The sequence below is a fragment of the Chiroxiphia lanceolata genome, chromosome 6 (genome assembly GCF_009829145.1).
Source record: "Chiroxiphia lanceolata isolate bChiLan1 chromosome 6, bChiLan1.pri, whole genome shotgun sequence".
Taxonomy (NCBI): Eukaryota; Metazoa; Chordata; class Aves; order Passeriformes; family Pipridae; genus Chiroxiphia; species Chiroxiphia lanceolata.
In genome coordinates, this window is record NC_045642.1 from 61,470,669 (window position 1) to 61,495,288 (window position 24,620).

At 46.1% G+C, this 24,620-nt stretch overlaps 1 protein-coding gene across 2 annotated transcripts in view; it reads right to left on the bottom strand.

The window, feature by feature from the left end:
- Positions 1-23,393, bottom strand: part of TMEM260 (transmembrane protein 260) — a 36,934-nt gene extending 13,541 nt beyond the window's left edge. The window contains exons 1-5 of one of the 2 annotated variants that reach the window (XM_032692236.1): positions 23,207-23,393; positions 17,613-17,644; positions 16,658-16,809; positions 2,625-2,802; positions 96-209 (exon numbers count right to left, since the gene is read on the bottom strand). In XM_032692236.1, the coding sequence (XP_032548127.1) occupies positions 96-209; positions 2,625-2,802; positions 16,658-16,809; positions 17,613-17,644; positions 23,207-23,261 (531 nt within the window). In that variant the 5' untranslated portion in view covers positions 23,262-23,393. Of the gene's footprint in view, positions 1-95; positions 210-2,624; positions 2,803-2,913; positions 3,190-16,657; positions 16,810-17,612; positions 17,645-23,206 lie in introns of those variants that run through there. The other variant, XM_032692237.1, reaches the window with a different exon arrangement.
- Positions 23,394-24,620: the final 1,227 nt, after the last annotated feature.

The window sequence follows — 24,620 nt, forward strand, 5'->3', positions numbered from 1 at the left end:
TCTCCCTGTTTGCAGATCAACACAGAGGTGGCAGCAGTGCTTGGAAAGAAGAATTACCCACTGCCTCAGAAAAACAGGGTCAGCAAAACACGTACCGACTTTCTGAAGAGCCGGGCGAGAACCCAAGGCACGATGCAAGCGATGTAAAGCACTATCGTGTGCTGATTGCACAGACTGAGCCCACAGCAAAAGGCACCAAGCTTAGAGATCTGAGAGGGGAGAAAAAAACATCCACAATCACTGCTTACGGTTTGCAAAAACACCCAGAGATCAAAAAAGCTTCAGCACAGCCCATGGCACCCTTAGAAGAGAAAGGCAAATACATCAGCGAGCACTGGTCAATTATAACACAGATCACAGGTTATTTTTGGCTATTTACAGAGAGATTTCATTCATTTAACAGAAAATATTCTTTAAGAAGTGTCTGGTTTAACTGCTGTGTGTCCATGCACACAGAGATCCCATGCAGCATCATCACATCCTAATGAGGAGTCCAATCCAATTCCCAAACCCCAGCTGCACAGGGGAGGCTGTACAGGGAGCAGTTAACTCCAAATGGTGCAAATTTTTTCAGAAGTCATACCCTGAAATAATACCTCTATATACAGAGACCTCATTTTTCATCACAGGAATGATTTTTAACTCTTCTTCAGGCACAGAGGCATAAAGTCAGGGCTACACAAACTTTGGGAATTAAGGCTGATATCCCTCATTCATCTAAAAGATCAATTTCAGGCATCTTCAAAAGAGTTTTATGATGAAACAGGTAACGCATCCAGACTATGGAGCACAGTGCAGGGGATTGCTGATATTCACTGAGGAAGGCTACAAGAACAAGTCCATACAGAATCCTTGGGTCAGTGCCACCTACACCACTGCTCCTCCTCTGAATTTGCCTCCTCCTCCACCATCACTGCCCAGTTGGTCCATGTTACATCCTGAAGCCATGCCAAGGGCAGCTCCTCAGTGGGCAAAAAGCCACTAGAGTCCCACGGACAGGAGCAGACAACCCATCCTCACCTTCCCAGCCAGCCCCAAGGAGGACAGCACTTCCACAGAACCACAGAATATCCTGAGCTGGAAGGAATCCATCAGGATCATCGAGTCCCAACTCCTGGCCCTGCACAGGACATCCCCAAAAATCCCACAATGTGCCTGAGAGCACTGTCCAAATACTTCTTGAACTCTGTCAGGGTTGGTGCTGTGAACACTTCCTTGGGGAGCCTGTTCCAGTGCTTGACCACCCTCTGGATGAAGAACCTTTTCCTAATATCCAACTTAAACGTCCCCTGCTTATTTCAGCTACTGGTGAGGGTGGTGTGAGAGGTGCAAACACTTGCCTTGGTGTAGTGATGGCATCACCCTGTAATTATAAATTAACTGCTCAGCATTCCACTTTGGACGCTGCCTTGTCATGGAAACACCTGCCATAACTTCAGAAAAACCTTTTCAGAGCTGCCTGGCAGGTCTCAGAACCACCTCAGTGATTTTTTAAGTATACTGATGAACCCCAAGCACACCCCTGGAGATGTCTGTATGCCCATCTGATTTATGAAAAGCACCACGAGCTTGCTGTTGGCAGCCTGGCTTCTTCGAGGCGTGGGATGCCAGACACCCAAAACACCACTGAAACAAGTTCCTTAACTGCTTCCGAAAATCTCATTTGAAAGTCTCATTGGAAATTGGGCACATGAAACATGGGAGGAGGTTGGAAAATGCCCAACTCCGTGTCCGTGGAGTTCAGGTTGTGGGGATCTTGGGGCACTGCTCATTAGAAAATAAAAAAAAAAATAAAATTCCAGTGGTGAAACAAGGTCTCTGTAACCATTGATAAAACATGTTATTTGAGAACTCACGAAGCTGAGTAAACTACCACTGCAGGCTCCTGAAATTCTAGCCTAGCCTGACAAAAATCCTTTTATTCACACAATTTACAGGAGTCACAGCAGGCAAGTCTGTCGGAGGAAAAGAGATCAGATGTTCAGGCAAACCAAAGTAGAGAGAACAAGACTGCTGAGCAAAAATATCATTTGGCTGCCTAGTCTGTTTATAAAGTAGAGAATAAAGCATGAAATTTAAAGTCTCTGTGTTTAACAATGGCATTATTTTAGGGGCACATTTAATTTCAAAAGAAAAATTGATTGAAAATTTGGTTGTTTCTGTTTTTGAGTAGAAACCTGAGTTTCTGATTAGATGAAGTCTTCCGTAAAATACATCTATTTACCCCAAAGAAAAATATCAGTTCTTAAAACAAAACCTTGAACACCCACAGCCTAGTTTGTGTCTTTGATGCAGGAAGAACTACAACGTTTATATGAAAATTATTTTGCTTCTCATATTTCCACCCTGTGGTATTAAACAAACCAGCCCCAAATGCATCCAACAGGTCCCAACTCAATCCTTAAACAAAGTGTGAAGGTTTTTTTCAATGTTTGGCACTTTTGAACATCCAGGTACATCAGGAATGGACATCACCCAGCACAGGTGCTGAACCAGGTCCCAAAATTCGGCCTTTTTACTTAAACAAAACTAAAACAGCAATAAACAAATAGGAAATTAAACAGACAGGTGACAATTAAAAAACAGAAGATAAAGAACTATTCACTTTCCTTGAGATGTTTTACCTTTGATCTCTCTTTTGCAGTGGATGCCTCCTCAAAATGAGCAGTGAGAGCCATCAGCAGCCCCACAAACAGATTGTTTAAGCTGAAAACCTCCGCCGTGATGGACCACTGCCATGTTAGACGAGAAAATGAAAACACCCCCGCAGCAAGGATTCCTCCAGCATATGAGCCAGAAAGCCTGCAAACACAGATAACATGAAATCTTCTTTTCCAACAACAACAAAAAAAAGCCTACTTTATTGTCCTTCTTTTTTTTTAAGTTTTTTGTTTTTTTTTTTTTAAAACATACTGTAGCAGCAGCGGCGGCTGCCACCCAGCACCCTGCCAAAACATTATATGGTTAATATCTTCCTAATAATTTCTCTGCCAAAGGATTGCAGTTAGGAAGAGCCAGCCCGTTTGTGAGCCACCCCAACACCAAAGAATTTGCTCCTTGCAAAAGCCATGAAAACTTCCGGAGTGGAATTTGGCCCAGAGTCCCTGACGAGTGACGGCCCGGCGGGTCGGGAGTCACGCTGCTAACGGGATACTCTCCGCCGGAGGAGATGCCAGCAAGGGTGCAGCCCTAAATAAAGACTGGATTAGAGTTATTCATGATGGACAGCATTAGCAGAGCTTTCCTGGGGACGGGGGGAAGGTGTTCAGTGGGGTTGGTGAGGATTGTGGCACCCATGTTGCCAGCAGGGAGAGGTGCCCACCAGGGTCGGGAGCCCGGAAAATGGGTGTCGGCTCCAGTATGTGAGGGAGCGAGTGAAGCACCCACAGTTGGGGTGGCTGTGAGCCCAAAAGCCGGTCATCTCTGCCACTCCCAGATGGGATTATGGCACACATTCCCTACGGAGCTGTTTGGCCAACTTAGTTTGATGCTGCAGCAGGCATGCAGGGAGCCCACAAGATGGAATTTAGCCCAGGAAACCTATTAGGCCCGTTCCACAACAGTGGCTCTTCCCACCCAGTCTCACTGGGAGCAGCTCTAACTCTGTCCGTCTGAAAGGTCTCCCCAATGTGAAGTCACCCTGAAAAGATGCCACATAGGACACAACCAGCTCAATTAAGCCTTATCCAAAACCAGAAATAGCTGTGGACAAAGCTTCTCCCCAGAAATTCACCATCCCTCTGTAAGACTAAGCCAGTCTCTGCCACAAATTGGGCATTTTCCGGTTCCATCCCAGAGACGCACAACTCCAATCATTTCTAACATTTCCAGCAGGTTTAAAACAAAACTTATAAGCTACCAAACTTCTTCATCGAGCTACCTGTGTAATTTGGTCCTAAATAGTGACCATATCCTCTAGGACAGCCAATGTCCCCAGGTGACTTGTTCTACCCAGCGTTGATGGGAGGGGGGATGTCCACACAAGACTTACCCTGACATAGCTCTGACACAAAAGGCAACCAAAGGACACAAAACCTACAGTCCCTAAGAGCAGAAGTGCCCTGCTGGCAGACTACTCTTTAGCAAGGGCTCCTCTTCTTGGGTATGCTTTTCTTCCACCTTCCCAAAATGACCTCAGTTCAGACAACCTATTTCTGTAGATGTCAAAGAAGGACAGTCTGAATAGGAATTTTTAATCCATTAAAAATGAGAAGCAGGGTTCATGAGACCAGGTGTCTAGTCCTCCTCCTGCCATCGACACTGGACATCCTGGGTAGCCTGAGACAAGCCACTCTGCTGCTTCTGACGAAGTATCTGCAGGTATCTGCAAAATAGGACTAATGATTTTTATTTCCTTTGTAAAGCACTTTGAGATCTGCAGCTGCAGGAGGCAGCTGGAGGGTGAGAAGCAAGGAGTTAACAGTGGGGAAAAAGAAAGGAACTCTGAGGTGTTCAAGGCCAGAGCAAGACAAGCTAAAGGTGGTAGAGAGTTCAACACCAAGACTGTGGGAAGAAGTCTCAAAAAATCAATGGAAGTGGAAAAAAAAACCAGCCTGAAAACTCCCAACTGACAGCAAGTAGGATTGTTTCAGATCAAAGGTGAAACCAAGGAGAAATATTCAAGGTCAGGTTGGACAGGCCTTGGAGCAACCTGGTTTAGTGGAAGGTGTCCCTGTCCATGGAAGGGAGTTGGAACAAGATCATCTTTAAAGTTCCTTCCAACCCAAACCATTCTGTGATTCTATGACTCTAAATCTGTGTCTGCAAAGTACAGATTTAAACATTAAACTTCTGAAGAAAGGTGACTTGGAACCTCTTTCAGTAGCAAATCAGGTATCTGCTCTTTTGCTCACTAACACACGTCACTGTGGTGGACTCTTCCAACGTCTAAACTTCCCCTCGTTCAACACAGGTCCAAGTATTTGGTACGAAATTCTCCAAGGCAAGACCCATCACTCACTGCACTAATACAGTTTCAAAATCACACAACTGCAAAGAGAAAAGGCATTCATGGGCATGAACATGGCTGTGTTGGTTTTGCTGCCAAACCACCCCAGCAGGTCCAAGTCCACCTCCTCTAAGGGGAGAGGTGAGACAAACACAACCTGTCTGGCAGAGTTTTCAGCCTCAAGAGCTCTGGCTGTGCTCTCCTCCTCCCTGCTACCAGAAAGATGTGGCACTCAAACAGAAAATGGAAAGATGTAATGGAGTTTCCAGGAATTGAGTCAGGAGTGGCTTCTGCTCCTAAAGAAAAACACCAAGAAAGGGCAGCAGGGCTATGTATAATTAAAACCCAAGAGATCCCCAATACACAAACCCACTACATAACATCCCTACGCTTGGACTAAACTTTTGAAACAATTCAAACTTTCAGTTATAAAGAAAGAGCTTTGCAAATCCCTTTGAAATTCTTGCAAGGAAATAAGGTAAAAAAAGGTAAAACAACCTTCCCAAAAATCTTTGGATGAAAAGAACCATTTTAGGCAAACATTCCAACCATTCACCAATTCTCCTTGTCTTTCCCAGAAAATACTTAAGCATATCATGAGAGTTCAAATGAGATGAAAGAAATCCCATCCTCTTGATAAAAAGTCTCAAACCTGCAAGTTGAGTTTTATGAAATAAGGCTTAAGCAAAAGCTACTCAACCCAAGCTAAAAGACTTATCCCAGCTATGTGGGACAGAGGACACCTCTGCTCAATGAGCACTGAAGGGTCAGGATCCAAAACTAGGCAGAGTTCACAGACCTGTATGTCAACAGAGCTGGTGCTGCCTTTAGTTTCATAGAATAGTAGAAAGAATCACGGAATGGTTTGGGTTGAAAGGGACATTAAAGATCATCTAGTTCCAATCCCCTGCCATGGGCAAGGACACCTTCCACTAGACCACGTTGCTCCAAGCCCCGTCCAACCTGGCCTTGAACCCTTCCAGGGACAGGGAAGGCACAGCTTCTCTGGGCAACCTGTGCCAGGGCCTCACCACCCTCACAGCCAACAATTTCTTCCCAATATCCCACCTGAACTTGCCCTCTAGGAGTGGGAAGCCATTCCCCTTGTCCTGTCCCTCCAGGCCCTTGTCCAAAGTCCCTCTCCAGCTCTCCTGGAGCCCCTTTAAGTACTGGAAGCTGCTCTAAGGTCTCCCTGGAGCCTTCTCTTCTCCAGGTTGAACAAGTTTCCTATGAAACTCATGGGAAAGCTGGGCTGTTAAGCTCCACTTTGTGACAGTCCATTGCATGCACGGAGCACTAAGTTCCTGTAAGAACACTGGATGTTGAAAAAACAAATAGAAATGTGTTGCATTCCTAAAGAACGTCAAGACAGCAGCTTTGGGAAGTGGAAGCTGGAGACCAAGAGGTTTTCTGCAGGTTCTGTTAGCAGAAAAGGAAATGATGAATTTGTGAGTTTGCTGATTCAGAAAAAAAACTCTCAAAAGTGCAAGCAACCAGAACAAGTATCTGCCGAGGTGGATGAAGACCATATGGTAGAAAAAAATGCCATGTCCATCAGGTCCACCCAAGGCAACAGCTCACAGTACCAAGTGGCACCAGTAGGACAAGCAGAAATGAATCCCATGCAACTGTCAGCATGATGTTGGGGCCAAATTAAATCAACCCTGCCTCGAGAATGGGGTAACATGGTCATACAGCTCATTTTGCTCGACCTCCATGCACCACTGCCTCTGCCATCTGGCAGCCTCTTGGATGTCTCCAGCACGAAGTGACACTGTGATGACCTCAAATGCACACACTGCCCAGGGAGGTGACAAAAAAATCTCAGGCATGGACAACATAGGTCAGCCACCTACACCACTGTGGAACAAAGAACAGCCTCGAGGTGGGAAAGACACTGACAGGTGTATAGTGAAGGAGGGCAGAGAGAGATGCAAAAACTCGCTGGAAAAGGCATAAAAATGTGAGTAAAACAGAGATGGGAAGAACTGAAAGTGCAAAGAGATGGGGCAGAGTTCTGGAACTGAGGTCAAGAAGCTTCAAGCCAAGAATTTTTTTCCTCATCCCTGACAGTGTTCCAGATCAGGTTGGACTGGGTTTGGAGCAACCTGGTCTAGTGGAAAGTGTCCCTGCCCACAGCAGGGGGGTTGGAACAAGATGATCTTTAAGGTCCCTTCTAACTCAAGCCATTCTGTGACTCTGTGATTCTATAAAAAGGATGAAAAGCTTTGCAAAGCAGGACAGTGCAATCTACAACCGCAGATGCTGGTGGTGACATGTCCCATACGGAAGCAGGACATTCGGGAGCCAGAAGATTGTGGCTGCTTCAATTACAGGCACAGGCAGCACTTCCGTGGTTAAGACACAGCATGTTGTAGAAGATTAACACAAGAGGTAGAGGAGACTTCCCATAACTCCGGCAAGAGCTCAACAACCCAACTACCATTGTCAAGACGGAGAGGGAACAAGACCAGCACGTCATTTGTTGTGGGGAAGGCAGGAAGGGGTTTTCTCATGGTACGTGGTCACATTCTCACCGAAATCAAACCCCACGACTCACAATGACAATGCAAATATTTCCTGCAGTGAAGCCCTGCTGGACAAGAAGGAGTCACAGAGCCTTCAGGCTCTGCCACCCAGCCTGGAGACCCACACTCTTCCATCTACATTGGCTGGAGGCCTGCAGGTGCCCCGTGGTCAGAAGAAGGAAATAGCTGGGTGTTTTCCTGAAAATACCTTTTATTTGCTTAACACTGTCTCTCCTTTTGATAGCATATCAGGGTTCCAGAGCAGAGAGCAGCAGAGACTTATCCTCACTCAACTTTTACTCATGCTTTTGTCTTTGAACAAATTTTTCAAACTGAGTTGAGGTGCTACAAAAAACGTGGCAAAGGCCCAAGACAGCCAGATTCTCCACTGGTCTCATGTAAAAGGAACATCTAGGAGGGCTTTATCCCATTGATTTTAGGGAGCAGGGAGAGTAACTGTCTGCTCCCCCAAAGCCAGCTTGTTTCCCCCAGTCTTTGGAGCCAGCTTGAGAAAGAACAGATGACTGAAACAAGAGGATGAAGGAGTTGCCAACAACAAAGCCATGGCAGTGGAAATAACCATCCAGTGTTCACCTGTCAGCACAGTGTAGGCATAAGGCTGCCTGGCAGCTACTCCCTCAAGAAGAGAGACTTTATAAGGAGCAAAAATGGGCAAAACCCCACCATAAGGCTCAGTGCAGTGGAGGGGGAATCCCTAGGCTTAGGTTGGGTAAGGAGCATCTCTTGGAGAAGGCGGCTGGGTCACCTGGGAGAAAGCATTCAGAGTAACAATATCTTGCTGATGGAACAGCCCCAGCACACACAAGTCAGGTCATGAAAGAAGAAAAGATCTGAAGTCAAGCCAGCAGTGGGAAAGTCTTCAAAGCTTCTCCCAGGGGTACTACAGCTACCACCACCAGCCCCACTTCAAGGACTGAAGCACCTTCCAGGCCTCTTTATCATATGTGGAGGAAAAGCCAAGGGAACAGCTTGTATTTTTGATTTTGCAGAATAACTAGTTTGGAGCAAGACCTGCTCAAAGCACATGGAGCACTTTATCAAGACAGGACAAGTGGGAAGAAGGCCCCTTCCTATCAGTCAACCAACTTCCGAACGTGGGCAGAAATTGCCATCAGCTGAAAACGCACTCAGAGGGACAGAAACAGTCAGGAAAGGAGAGGGCACATGGTCCTTTGTGAGAAATATTTTCTCATGGCATCCCTAAACATAAAAGGAAAAGACTAAAACCAAAAAATAATTGTTTTGTTTTCCTTTTCAGGCACGCAGCTGAAAGAATGTGTGGTTGGGTCTCAGCTCCAAGGACGCAGGAAGCACAGATTTGCCTTAATCAGGACTATTTTACCTCCAGGTTTTTATTAAGAGTTTGCAGGAATATTTAGGAAACATGAAATTCAAAATTTTAATGTGGGGGTTTTTTTGCCATTATAGTTTTTAGCTTCTCATTTGTTGCCAATCACTAAAAAGTCAGTTTGTGACTTAAAATTTAGCCTTTCCTCTAAGTCTGATAAAACTTTCTGTTAGCCAAAAGCACAGGTTACATCTACGTGGATTTAACAAAAAACTGCAGTAGTGTTTTTACTTTTTATTTAGAAAATAATGGCAGACATTTTATATTTCATAATTTGTAAAAACCGCATTAGATGAGTGGTATAAAGCCATACATGGATGGGGGAATTGGAATTTAATTAAAATGTTTTCCTCCAATGCAATCTTCTGTGCACTGGATTCATTAAGAAAAGTAAGATAATTGGAATGGTTTATATTTGAAGCTGATGCATTTAACACTGCAAACACCTATCTGTACCTAGTGAAATAAGCTGATTATTTCTGCCTTCTGTTCCCTCCAAAACTTTACAGGCAGCAGATCTCAGTCTTCCATCTTTTTTTTTTTTTTTTTTTAGGCAGTGGAATAAGAAAAAACCCTCCTGATTTTTTAAAATCCACACTAATTAACTAATTAATGGGGTTTTTTTATAATTTCAGTCTCTCCCTGCATCTGCAGATGATGACCCTGATGTCAGTGGTTCCCTGTACACGTCCACAGGCTCCAGGTACACCATCAGCAACTTCTGCCTCTGCAATGCTGTGACTTCACTTTGCAGTAGCAAAGACATATCCCTTGAATGTATTTTTATTTCAAGTGCATTAAAGATTTAACACTTTGAATCTAATAAGTTCCACTTGTTAATAAATTAATTTAAAACCAATTTTTTTTTTAACGCAGGCTAAAAAGAATGGGACATAGGAGACTCAACAACCAAGCTTCCCACGGACAAATTTTAAATGTATATTTGCATTGGTGGTGAAATAGAAGAATTACTTAAAAATAAAACACAAATAAAAATCCAAACATGAGTTTAAGACCCAAATAATAATAATAATTATCCCAAAAAACCCAATCCCTCTGGGTTTTCCTGCCTCTTAGTCACAAACACTCAGCGACAAAAGGCAGTTTCTCTTGCTCTCAGCACTGAAGAGCCAGTGCAGGTACTACAGGGAATAGCAAACCAGATTTTATTCTTCCTCAAGGACCTGGAGCTGAATAGCCACTTAAGCCCTGCCTGCAGCCTCCACTCCCAGCACTGGAGGAGGAGGAAGGAGAGCAGGGCTTGGCTTATCTGTCCTGGTCGAGTCTTCATGGTCACGAGGAGAGAAGAGAAACCAAGTAAAGAGGCAAAAAAAACCATAAAAAAACCCAACAAACAGGCACTTTGGTTACAACTGATTGATGTCCTTTGTGCCAAATGGGACTTCAGCACCCAACTTCAGCATCCCCACAGATTCCTGGGATTTTTGGGGTGGGGGTGAGCAGGCAGCACCCTCACCTCCCACCACATGCATGGGATACCACTTCCCCCATACCCAGTCAGGGACTGCCACCACTTCCTGACTTCCCTTTCTTTCAGTTATTTCACCCAAACACCACAAGCTGAAGAGATGGTTAAGGAGTGCTGAGCTAGTGAGGATTTTGGCAAAGGGGAACTGGTCCTTGCACCCTCTTGTGCATGTCCTCCTGGACTGGAGGTGTCCAGTAAGGACACCACCTCTGTAGGATAATACTGTATCTGCTGGTACCCTCAGCAAATATGGTACTGTGAATGTCACCAGCACATGCAAGAGGCATCTTGCACCCCAGCCCTCATGCCCTGGGGCCATGTCACCTTGGATCCTCTCACTGCGAGGATCAAACTGGCCCTGCAGTGAGGTGCCCTGGATGGCAGTGAGGACCTCGGTGGGTCCACAGTGGCTCTGGACACCAGGGATGGGAAGAGCTGCCTGTGAGAACTCGTCTGGGGAGCAAGGAATGGGACATCCCAACCTCAGACCTTGCACGCCCCCGGGATGCCCACCACCATGCTGGAGCAGAGCCTGCCTCTAGCAGTGCCTTCCCAAGAAAGTTTGGTAATTAAATTCAACGCCTCCATGCCAAGCTATTCCAGAGCAGTTCAGCGAGTGGAACAGCTCATGACAGACCGACAAAACGCACACACGGCTGCGCCGCTTTAATAAACATCCCCCTGCACTCACACTTGAGTTGTAAAAACTGTGCTTCCAGCCATCACAAACGAGAACTTCTCTCCCGGTGTCTTTGCAAGCGGAAAGGGTATATTAGTTCAACCCATTATTTGACTCACAATCCTTAGAAAATAGGTACACCTTTATCCCGGGCGCCTGTAATAACCAGCAGCCAAAAAACCCCAACCCGCAGTAGGAACCGGCTCGAGCTATTTAAATGTTTTATAAGGTTTTTTTCCCCTTTTTTTTTTTTTTTGGTAATTGCAGAAACTTTTCCTAATCTGACATTTTGTTAAAACCCCTTATTAGAAATTATGCAGCCGCAGAAGAAGAAGAAGGGAAAAAAAAAAAAAAAAAAAAAAAGAAGAGAGAGAAGAGAGAGAGAGGGGGGGGAAAAAAAATAGAAAAAAATATAAAATAAAATAAAAATGAGCTGGCTTCACAATTACCAAGTCAGCCCATGCAGCCCTTCGCTATTGTACGAGTGGCATAAACCCCCCGGCGGCCTATCAGCTCCCTGGCAGGCAGGGGGCTGCGCTATTCAAAGCGAGAGATACAAGCTGCAGGGCAAAAACCTGGCAGCTCCCATCTGACCCCCCAATCCCCGGCTGGTGACAGCTCCAAGCTCCATGGCAAATTAGCCCTTCTCACATTACAATTGCAGGAGACAGATTCCATTAGCGGTATCTGAAATTGAGTGGAGAGCTGCTCCGTTATCAGACTTGACTCATAAGCGCCGCTATTAATCAGAGCTATGATAGCATTTATATATTTCAAGCTATCTGCCGCCGCTGTGATATTCTGCTACAAAGGGTTGATGGGACTTAGGGAAGGGAACAATGGAGCTTTCTGGGAAAAGCAGAGTAAATCAAGAAAGTCTGTGACTTCCGCACATTCTGAAGGGATTGCGGTTTACATAAATTTTCTCCCAATTGGAGATTGAGCTCTTCCTCATCTTACACATGGGATTTAGTTGTCACTCAATGGTAACAGCTGTGAAAAGGTGAAGCGGCCCACCGCTCAGAATATTGCCTCCGCTTTTAAAGCAATTAACCCATGAACAGGAGGATACCTGGTGATATCAAAGGGATTAAGCCAGGCAGTGCATTATTAACATTTCCTTGAACTAATTCTAACTCTGACTAGCTGTCAGAAAAGACTCTTCAGTCTTTAAAAAAAAAAAAAAAAAAAAGAGTTTTTTTTGCCCTGCTTTTTCCTCCCCCCCTCCCCTCCCTTCAAAACGAAGCAGAGTTACTGCAGCCTCATGTGCCTACTTTAGAGCCAAATGCAAATGAACAGATTTGGTAATGTCTTCAAACAGACTAAACTCAGTGCCGGTTTATTATGGCGACAAGTGGGAAAAAAAAATAAAAATATACATAAGATCAATTAGCCAGAGGCCAGAGGAGATATTTTAAAAGCTAATTAGTACATGAGTACCTTCCTTTCTTCTCTCCCTCCTAAAAGTTTATAACTACTTATTACAAAGCACATCTGTTTTCCAAATGCCCAAGATCCCCCTGTTGCGCTACAACAGCGGTAATCTATGATAATCTGTAATCTGGAAAAATCCAAATATGCCCTGCAAAGAGATCCCTCCTTCCTCGAAGCCCAATTTTTTAATTTCCCACTCTGGCTGAGCGGGCACTGGCTCCTTTCTCAAGCCTCCATCTTCCCCTAACCATGGCCACAAAAAAAAGGGGGCAAACTGTTCATGGACGACTCCTGCTCTGGTAAACCCATGAACCCCAGGGACATGGAGTATTTCCTCACTCAGCAGAGGCAGAAGACAACTTTTCCCACCACCAGGTAGTTTTAAGGGAGCATCAGCCATGAGGTCCCTCTGGGATGGCCATGAAGGTCACCCATCCTCCTGGTCCTTCCTAGGGACCTTCCCACGAGAGCTCCAGGACACACAGCCCGGGAGCCAGAAAGCTCAGTGCCATCAGGATGGTCAAGTGCCATTTCCAAAGCATTATGATGATGACAAACTGATAAAATAATTTTGATTATTTCACTATGCAACACGACTAACACTGCTTTTTGTTGGCAGTAGGAGAAGAGTTGGCTCTGGTTTTTATATAATCCACAGCGTGTTGACTGGAAGGTTTAGGGAGCAGGGAAGATATATATATATATATAAAATACATACAAAAATATATATATATATATGTGTATAATGTATTAGTCCAAAAGTTAATACAATACCCAGAACAGCATAATGAAGAAATGTGACTGGCTTAATTTAATGCAACATTTTCCCCCTTTTCCAAACCCCATGTCCAACTCAGCCAGAATAAAGCTGGCAAAAACTTACTAGAAGCACTTGTGCAATGACACCACCTACTCTGCTACTGCCCCTGCAATAAAACAGCTTTGTATATTTAAATACCTCAAAACAGCCAAACTATGAAAGGTATACACTGGAAAAAAAAAAGCACTTAGAGTAGAGGAAAGCATCCTATTTCTCTTTGCAACAGAGAATGCAAAGAATGCATCCCCTGTGCAGAAAATGACACTTTGGCAATCATATTATAAGAAGATAATTGGTTTACTTTGTAAACTTGCTATGCTTTGCCTCCCACAGTAAAACAAATAAATAGTTGTTTAAAGAAACAATCCTGCAGCCGCGCTCGCTGCGTCCTAAAAACATAAAGCAGCTCCCCCCTCCTTCAAAGCAAAGATGAATTATTTGCCTCACTTACAAGCAGCCCGAGAAAACTCTTTGTAAATGCCATTTTACGATAATTACAGGCAGTTTATTAAGACTGTGCGGGGGGGGGGGAGAAGAAAAATCCATATTCGAGAACTAACTCAAAGGAGCGAACGGTTCGCTCGGAAATAGTCTGGATTACTGACAAAGGGGCTTTTTGCATCAATGTGGTTCGACGTAATTTTGCTTTAAGAGGAGCCATCCAGGCTTAAAAAAATATAATTAAGTGAATAACATAATATACCGTAATATAATGAAATTAATAAACAAACGTGCGGCGCATCCCGCCAGCCGTCACCTGGCAGAGGAGGAATCTGTTTAAGGAAAAAATTCGATCCTAATCCCGCACGTGCCGCAACATCCCAAACGCCACCCGGCAACGGAGGGAACCACGACTCTTTCCTTAAGCAGCAAAATTACCCCGACCCGCCGAGGAATAAACTCGGGAAACGACACAAACAAAAAGAATCGATGGGGAAATAAAACAAAAAAAAAAAGGGAGATATTTACTGTCCGGGGACGCTGGAAAAACCCGGCGAGGATAAACAGCAACCCTGCCCGGCCGGTGGGGAGAAAAGAAAGGTTTTAGAGGTTAAGTTCAGGTCAGACGACAAATGAAATTGTAACAACCCAACTGACATTGTATAATGTCTTCTTCACTCGATCAATAGGGCAGCGTCGGCCCCATTTCCATAGAGATGGTTTCCTCCCCGCTGAAGGGTGGCTATTGTTTGAGGAGGGAGATTTGCCACTTGAACCGTGTTGCTCCCGAAGGATGTGTACTTCATCAATTATTTGTGCTCCTAACATCTACATATTTTCATATTAACGTCCACGTTTCGCGCCAGCAAGAGGAGCAGGTGCTGATTTTTCCGCCGGTACCTCGTAGGGGTCACCCCGTCAGCTGATTTTATTTAGAGGCAAAAATGAGGGGGGATCTGATAGACCCATTTGGATTCGTGAGGATAAACAAGCCCAGTTAAAAACACACCACATCACCTTCAGATAGTTATGGCTTAATGCAGTGAAAACTTGCTAATTTTTTTTTTCTTTTAAAGTAGATAAAAAGGCAACAAAAGTAATTTATTTTTTTTTTGGCCAAGTGAATGTTGTAAAAAAATAAAGCAGCTTTAAGGTGTTTAAAAGGAAAAATGTAATGTTATAATTTGGAAATAAAATTGACCTTACAATTATTTAAAAAAAAAAAATCAATCCTTGCCAGGTTGAATAATTGATCCTGTCACTATCAATGAAATAATTTCTATAAGTCCTAATAGTTTTTATCATCTCTCGGTTCCAGGTTTCCCGTTCCTTCGTGCAAATTTTAAATTTGACAGAAGCACCGTCTTCCAAATCCAATTAAACAACAACAACAACAATAGAAAATTAAACCTTTAGAAGTGCAAAAGTAATTCCCAAAATAATTCCCAAATTTAGCCTGTCATTCGTCTCCCGTATCCTCATTTCTGCAAAGCGACGATCGCATCATTTCATCTACAACAAACTGGGCAGGAAAGGAACTGTCTCACTGCAGTTCAAATTAAAAACTGGGGCAGAGCTTCACAGTAACTGCAACAATGGGAATAACCATCATTAAAAAAGAAATCAGAAACCAAATATTAAAAACCTTCAGCAACTCCTCGCAGGAGTTTTTAACACAATCGAGTCGCGCTCCGACGCTGCGCCGGGCACTGTGCACGGGAGGGTAGCGCCACTTCCAGCTCCCCAAATACGCTGCAAAATACAGGATATTAAATTAAATAATGCTGACTTAATTACATGTATTACCCACCAGTAAAAGCAATCACTTTAAATGCCTACGGAAATATTCAGGAATTACTTAAGCAACTCCGGTAGGTGCACTTTGGAGCTGATGCCACGCGAAAGGTGAGGCGCAAAAAGCAACTCCTCCGCAGTAGAGGAGGATGCATCAGGATTTTGGGGATTTTGGACCCCGTGGACCAAAGTTTAAGCGAGCCCAGGGCTCTCAGGTTGTGCAGGATCTGGCCCCTCACCCCCCTTTTATTCCTGCTTTTATTTCTAGGTTGCTCTCGCTCTCTGGGAAGGTTTCCCTGAGGGGCGACGCAGCTCTGGGGACGGGTGGGAGAAAAGGGCTTTTGTCAAAATAATCTGGGTGAGGAAGCGCCCCCGTCTCATCCCGGAGCGCCCCGATATCACTTGCAGCCTCAAAACGTGCCCTATTTTCCCTGCAAAAGAACATCAGAAATTGTTTATACGGGTTGTGATAATCCTCTCAAATATGGGTCAGGCTGAGGTTAAGAGCAGCCAGAACTTGCACATCAAAGACGAGCGGGGTTAACAAACCACCTCCCCCCCAGCCCCGACCACGTGCGCATCCCGATTGTTCCCTTTCCTCCCAAGGTTAGAGGTCCGGGGAGAAGGGATGGACTCGGGCATCTCCCCAGCCCGCAGCCAGCAGGGAAAGGCAGGGATGCTCTCCCTGGTCCTTGGGTACCACCGGCAGGCAACTGCCCGTCCGCCTCCGCCGGGAGCTGCAATTAAACCAAGTTCACGGTTTCCCGATAGGTGAAGCTCATCCTGTTAATTTAAACAGACCATCTGCATCTTTCGAGAACGACAAACTTCATTAGTTCTGGTTAGTTAAACCGAGCGGTGATTTGTGATAATGAGCCTGAACAACCTGTCACGTCTGTGGAAGGGAAAGGGCGCACTTTTTATTATTGCTATTATTATTATTTAACAGAAAAGAAAGGGAAAAAAATAAAGGGGGGACCTTTTGTGTGAGAAAGAAGGTCAAATTCAGATTAAATCGCTGTTAGGTTAATCAGAGGAACTAATTAGGGACGGGGAGGGGGGGGGAAACACCAGTCCGAAGGCCAGAGGGGAACAGAGGGAGCCTTCGGAAACGTCCCGAGCCGCCAAACAACAAAACACCCCGGATGACTTTACCTGAAAACCGTGTAAAAAAGCAAAGAGGCGGCAGCTGCTCCCAAGAAGCCGCAGAGGAGATTGACTCGGGAGGCGGGGGAGCCGCCGGGCAGGAGCCCCATCGCCACTTTGGCCAGCAGGGTGAACAGGGGGTAGCCGGGAGGGTGGGCGACCTACGGACAGACCGACACCGGGGGGGGGGGTTGGAAAAGGGCTGGAATTCGACCAGATCAAAAGCAGAGCAGCACGCCCCCGGGATCCAGGGGGGTCTCCGAGCGGCACCTCTCCCCCGACCCACCCTTTTGGTACCAGTTTCAAGTCCGCAAATATTTTTTCTTTCCCTCAGTAGATTTGGCTCCACGCCTCGCCCATAATAATCAGGCGGCGAGAAAAAGGAGGTGCCACGTTTCATTAGCGTGCCTTAAAGGGCTCCTTGTTTGGGTTCACAGTATATTAGGGTCATTCAAAAGGCTGTTGTTTTTTTTGGAGGCGTTTTTTTGGTTGTGTTTGTTTTTTGGTTTTTTTGGGGTTTTGTTTTTGTTTGTTTTTTTTTTTAAAAAAAGCAGCTCCTCAACTATTTTATTGGTTAGCAAGTTGAAAGACCACACTGCTATCGGATTACCACCACGCTGACAGTCCTAAGGTCTTGCCTAAAGGGATCATGCACCATAATAAAGTTTATTAAATAATAAAACTTATTAAAATTGTTAACCCGATTTATTTTATTCTCCCCAGCTTATACAAAATTTGGGTTGATAATAAGCCAGCTACTGTATATACAGTAAAGCCTTTGCTTTATAATTTAGTTTAATTGGATTTAAAACTTGAAGTAAATTGTCGCGTGCTGTACTTATAAGTTAGTAAAAACTGTGGTTTGAAAATAAATTAATCTACTTTACTCCATGCTTAATTAAACTTCCTTAATTCCTAAAACTGTTAATGAGAGCATTGATTAAACAATAAAACTAATACTTACTCCAAGCTCATATGCGGCTGTGATCAGCTCCCCTGTGAAAAAATAATGTAAAACCAATAATTACTATTAGGAAATGACACTCCTCCAAAGTTTTCAAAATCCAAATGCTTGCATTGGGGTTTTGCATTAATTTGACTGGATAAAACTGTAAATCTGTGGAGATTTAACAGCATGAAATTTTCTAAGAATATTTTCTCCCTCTGATGTCATTGCACAAAATATCTTTTGTGTGTTTTCGCGAGACTTTTATGAACAGATAAGTGAAAATATAGGTAGGCTCGGGCAAAGAATGGCCCGAGACACTCAAAATGCAGACATTTGTGTGTGTGTGTGTGTGTATTTTTAATTTAAAACCAACTGACTCAATAACTTTCAAGCACTACAGTTTACAACGCTTAAGCTGCATTGTCTCTTCCACAACACAGTCGTTTCTCATTAAATAAATAAATAAAAAAAACCAAAACAAACAGCTTTATAGTTTTAAAGAGGGAAAACATAATCACTAATTGTGCAAATCTACATCCACATATTTGGGAATGCTGCTCTCCCCCGATGCAAAAGCAATTCTGCTCTGCAAGTAACTCTTCTACCTGTCAGTGGATGCTGCATCCCACTAGAAACACCATTTAGATTTTGCATTTCATTTGTATTTTACACCAGGACAAATAACTGCCACAAAAAGACTCACGTTAGCATAATAATTAGTAATACCTGGCATTTTTAGAGCACTTGCTACTGAAACATTTTGCAGAGAACGCTCCCTAATGACTTATAATACATTCAATAGGCACAACACATCCAGGGATGAACCAAGGGAGGACAAAATTAAAAAATTACCGCTGGTTTTCCTTCTTTCCCTCAAATTTCATAATCCAATTTTGCAGAGCCTGGTTTTACTGGTCCTGCTAATTTTGCAAGTGCCAAGGTCGCAGCAGCTTTGTCCCACCATTAGATGGGAAAGACACAAACCAAGGGCACTGGCGGCTTTAAATCCTAAATTAAGAATATTTTAAATTTCTGCACAATTATGTCTTTAACACGCAATGCAAAGGGGGGACATTTCTACAAATGGGACCTTTAAATGCTGACATTACAGTAAATGGTGCATTTTAAAAGGAAGAGGCTGTTGGCATTACTGCTGTTGGCTGGGACACTGCTCCCAAGCCAGGCATGGCTTCACCTTCATTGAAGTTCTTCTGGGATACAGCAATAGGTCCATCTAAAAGGGCTAAAGATTAAGATTAAATCCATGCACATCACTGTGCTATTGGTTCACATCACAGGCAAGAATAACCCCAAAGCAATACAGCCACAAACCAACCATAAAGCTGAAAAAAAAATAAATAAATAAAATACTGTTGGATGCCACTGCCAAGCTTTGAAAGACAACAGCACAATTTTGCCTTGTAAGAATTAAGGAAATAAAAGTAATAAGACCTGCAAAAAAAAAGCTCCTGGGCTGTAGGCCTGTTGGATTCCACTGGGAAAACCAGAAGGAAAACTGACTACTTTGGACAAGGTTAATTCTCCATCTCCCACCCCACATACCTGGGCATCACTTACAGACTCCATGGACCAGAGGAGTAAAGAGTACAAATACTAAAAAACAAAACACACAAAGGGAGAGTGCAGCATCCACAAACTTGATTTCAGTGTATTTCTCGTGAGAGAGAATGACCTCAGGCACCTTCAGATGCCAGCTCGAATTGAAGGGTTTATTCCCTCCAACTCCACAGGGCCAGGAGTTGGACTCCATGATCCTTGTGGGTCCCTTCCAACTCAGGATACCTATGATTCCTGATGTAAATACATTTCTGACCATCCAGACTGATTCCCTAATAAAGGTGTTCAGGAAACAGGCCCTAATGCTGCCTGAAAACTGATTTATGCCCAGCAAGGTTGGAGCTGATGTCTGAAACACCACAGAGAATGTTTGGGGTTCTTTTCCTTTTAACTTTATTTGAACCCTTTTTAAGCTGTTTTAACATCTGTGCATGTTTCTGAACTATAATTCATTCCCTCATTTCTTTATTGTAACAGTGAGTAACACGAGAGAGCTGCCAGTGGAAATATCGATTGCCTTTGACACTTTTGGATTACTGCAAACTTTGGGAACAATTAAAAAATACACATATAGCTTAAAAAATAAAAGAAAGTACCAGGCTCCCTGCCTGAAAGCAGATCCAGCAAATCCTTAAGCTGGTCTTTACTCACACAAGTAGCTTCAGTGCTTTTGGTGGCACAAGTTTGAGTTCCGTGCTCAGGCGCAGGCGACTTAATCCCCTTGTGCAGAGACTTTCCAGGGGGCTCCAGCTGAAGCATCCCATGGGTTGCTCAAGCCATGAGAAACATGGGAATAACCCTGAAAAAACACCTCAGTGATGGGGAGGCTGCTGGCTGGGACAGCCACGAGGGGACAGCAGGGACAAGCCCATCTCTGTTCAGCCCCAGGCAGCAGATTTAGCAGAAAAGGCAAAAAAAATAAATATAAATAAGGACAGACAGGGAGCGAGGACACCATCCCAAGAGATTTCTTTTAATATAATTCCCTCTAATGTGGGTTCTGGAAGCCTGTTAAAGCAGCCAGTGACCCCAGGCCACTCCTGGAGCATCTCTCTGTGGTGTCCTTGATAACCGTGACTCCTCCTGGCAGGGGAGTGATGCACATACATATATGTGCATTTCTATACACACAGGTGCTGTGCTAGGAAGAGCCTTTGGAAACTAGGGAAAGAGCAACCCCCCTCCTGCCTCCAAAATGGGAAAAAATAACCACAATAACCCAGGGAAAGTGGGGTCAACCCATGTGCTGTTTGGTTGCTCGCTGTATTTACCGGGATAATTCACATCAAGCAAAAAACCAAATCCCAGCATCGATCCATCACCTCACTGGGAGATCCTGCATCCCTCTTTTTAAAGGGTGCTAATGGTTATTTGCACCCTGGAGGGAAAAGCCAAGCTCAAGGACAATTAAAAACCAGGTTCCAAGGCTTTGCTCAGCACGGAGCACAGGGACCCTGCGCATCCACAGACATGGACTTTCCATCAGGAAGAGCTTTAACAGACAAAATGGGAATAACTGCAAATATATCGACCATCACATATTAACTGATATACCCAGAAAGAGCAAAATCAGCCCTTTCAGTAACATGGGAGCAGAAGCAAAAGCTACTGGCCAGCCTTGCCAGCATCTCTCTCTTTCTCCACACATATTGAGGCTGTAAAATCCATGCATCCATTAAAAGCCCATTTATTTATAAGGAATTTCATGCACAGCTTGGATTGGAAGCCAGTGATGGCCAAGAGGCACAGAGTTAAACAGACCCACTCAACACTCTTCTGGCATGCGAAAGAAAGAAAGTATCCTGGACACTTGTTCCATCAAAAAAAAATTACCAACACATTCCCTAAAAAAATCCAAGCCCTCCTATCCCCAAATCCCAGCTGTTCCAACATTGCAAAGCAAGGTATTTTTTTAAGCAAGGCCAGACTAAACCAGTAAAAACACAGAAGGACCAGACAGGAGAATTCCGTCCCACCCGGGTGGGACTGGCAGCACCAAACACAAATCATCACGTGGTGGAAGCTGCAATTCCAGACAGGCAGATCCAGAGGTTTCACTGCTGCACTGGTTGTGGCTGCACAGGACAGAGAAAGGGACAGCCTGGGCAGTGGCAGCACATCTGGCAGGGTGGCACATCTGCCTCCTGACGTCACCAGCCAGGGGACCCCATTAAATCCTCTGCTGGAAAGTTCAAATACAGACAGTTTGGAGAGGGTCAGGGCAGCACGGGGTGGCCCCAGGACACAGCCCCAGAGGGACATGGAGCACTGACCCCATGGGGGGAGCCCCAGGGAGTGCCCCAGCCCCGGGGGGTGAACACCCCAATACAGGGTGTCAGTGGTGCTGTGGGGCAAATGCCCCCATGGGGAGGTTCAAATGCACCAACCCCAAAGAGTGCCTGCACTGCACCACTGACTGTGGGGGGTGTGAACTTATGGGATGGGCAACCCTATGGAGTGAGGAACCCTATGGGGTGACAATGACCCAGCAGCTGCTATGGGGGAGAAGCCCTATGGGATGACAGCAACACTGTGGAGTTACAAACCCTATAGAATGACAGGAACCCAATGAGGGTGACAGCAATGCCCCAGCCCCTATGGGGGAAAAAGCCCTTTTGAGGTGATAGGAACCCTATGGGTGTGACAACAACACACCAGCCCCTCTGGAGCAAGGAACCCTATGGGGTGACAACAATCCTATAGGGTGACAGCAATGCACCAGTCACTATGGGGGAGAAACCCTATGGGGTGATAGCAACCCTATGGAGGTGACAGCAATGCACCAGCCCCTCTGGAGCGAGCAACTCTATGGGGTGACAGCAATCCTATGGAATGCCAGCCACCCCATGGGGTGACACTGATGCAACAGTCCCTATGGGATAACAGCAACTCTATGGCATGACAATGATGCCCCAGCCCCAACAGGATGAGCACCCCTATGGGATGACAATAACCCAATGGGGTGACAGCAATGCACCAGCCCCCCCGGAGTGAGCAACCTACGGGGTGACAGCAAACCTATGGGGTGACAACAACACTACAGGGTAGCAGCAATTGGTGACAGTAACCCTACAGGGGTGACAGCAGTTGCACCAACCCCTCTGGAGTTAGCAACCCTATGGGGTGACAGCAACCCTGTGGAGTGGCAGTGATGCACCAGTCCCTATAGAATGAGCATCCCTATGGCATGACACTGATGTTCCACACCCTATGGGGAAGTAACACTATTGAGGTGACAGTAACCCTACAGGGGTGGCAGCAATGCACCAGTCCTTATAGGATGAGCAACTCTATGGGGTGACAGCAACCCTCTGAGGGTGACAACAACTCACCAGTCCCTCTGGAGTGAGGAACCCCATGGGGTGACAACAGTGCACCAGCCCCAAGGGGGTGAGAGCAACCCTATGGGGTGACAAGGATGCACCAGCCCTTATAGGATGAGCATCCCTGTGGAGTGACACCAACCTTATGGGGTGACAACGATGCACCACCCCTTATAGGATGAGCATCCCTATGGGGTGACAGCTACCCCATTGGGTGACAACAATGCACCAGCGCCTGTAGGATGAGCATCGCTATGGGGCGACAGCAAGCCTAGGGGGTGACAGCAACCCCACGGGGTGCCACTGATGCACGAGTCTCTATGGGGTGACAGAAATCCTATGGGGTGACAAGAACGCACCCGTCCCTATGGGGTGACAGCGATGCTCCAGCCGTAAAGGTTCAACCCCTAAAGGTTCAACCCCCCCCACCTAACCCCCCGAAGGCTGACCGCGATGAAGCCCCTACGTAGACAGGGTCCCCAGGGCGCCACCTCCCCGTGGGGTGACCCCCCGCCCCGGCCCCAGGGGCTGTCCCGCCGTCCTGGGTACGTTACCCGCATCCCCGCCGGGCAGGGCGGGCGGCAGCGTGGCCGCGTACAGAGCGGCCACGGCAGCGCCCAGCGCCCCGGCGGCTCCTCCCGCCCCGGTCCCGATCCCGATCCCGATCCCGATCCCGGTCCCGGCCCCCGCTCCCATGTGCGCCGCCACCTTCCGGGTTCGGCCGGGCCGTGCCACTCCACCGCCCGGCAGAGGGGGGGGACATCCCCCTGCCACTCGGCTCCCCTCTCCCTCCGGGCCTCTTCCCGGAAGCTCCCGTTATCCAAAAGCCTCTGATAGGAACAGGAAGAGCCGCCAGTGCGCTGAAGCGACTCAGCGCGGGCACCCGTCCTCTTCATCCACACCACCCCACACCCCCCCGCATGGAGGAGTTGGTACAGTCCAGGAGGGCGGGTGCGGCCGGGCGGCTGGGCGGGACCACCGCGCTGGGGAGGGGGGGGAGAGGCGGGGCGAAACCACCGCGGAGAGGTGGGAGGGGGGGAGGCGCGTCCTGCCCCTCCAGCACTCCTGGGATCGTCCCATCAGCGAAAATATATATTTGAGGATCAGCACCTTTTGCCCTCTCAGTCACATCAGACCCCTCTTGTGCTGCTGCGGCTGGTGCCAGTGGGTGCTGCGTGCAAGACCCAGCCCGTGGGCACAGGCTGCAGGCCCCCCCCCCAGCCCCAATGTGCCAGTGCACTGATAATAAAGATTTTAACCCCTAAATGGGGGTTTCCTTCACCAGCACGAGATGCTGGTGAGGGAAAAGATTGGAGGTGTCAGCGTATGGAATATTAAAAGCAGCGTTTCCCGCTGCGGGAGTAGTTAAGGAAGGCAAATAGCATCCCGAGACCTATCGATAGAGGACTAAAACACATCCGTGGAAATCATTATGGGATTGTACAAAAGAGCGACGAGGCCATACCTGGAGAATTGAGGCAGATTAAAGAGAGGCTTTTGAATACAAATGAAAAAAAGGTGTAGAAGAGGGTAACGAGGATAATAAACAGCCTCGTGGATTACATCTAAGTGGAGACGTTAGAAAATTAGGTTTGCATTTATTAAGGAAAAAAAAAGAGCAGGATTAAGGGTTGACATGACTGAGAAAATACACCTGTAGTGTTCTGGGGACTGGAGAAGCTGCTGCTGAAGGGCTCTTCTGAAACAGCAGCACAAAACCCCCAAAAAATGCACAATCTGAAGCCAAAAAAGGCATTGAGGGAGTTCTGGGGTCCCCAGCACAGGAAGGACATCGACCTGTTGGAGTGAGTCTGGAAGAGATGATCAGAGGGGTGGAGCACCTTTTCTACATGGAAAGGCTGAGAGGATTGGGATCGTTCAGTCTGGAAAGGAGAACGCTCTGGGGTGACCTAATTGTGGCACCTTCCAGTGCCTAAAGGGAGTCAAACAGAAAGATGGAGAGGGGCTGTTTGAAAAATCATGGAGTGACAGGACAAGGGGGAATGGTTTCACACTGACAGAGGGCAGGATTAGATTGGGTGCTATAAAGAAATTGTTCCCTGTGAGGGTGGTGAGGCCCTGGCACAGGTTGCCCAGAGAAGCTGTGGCTGCCCCATCCCTG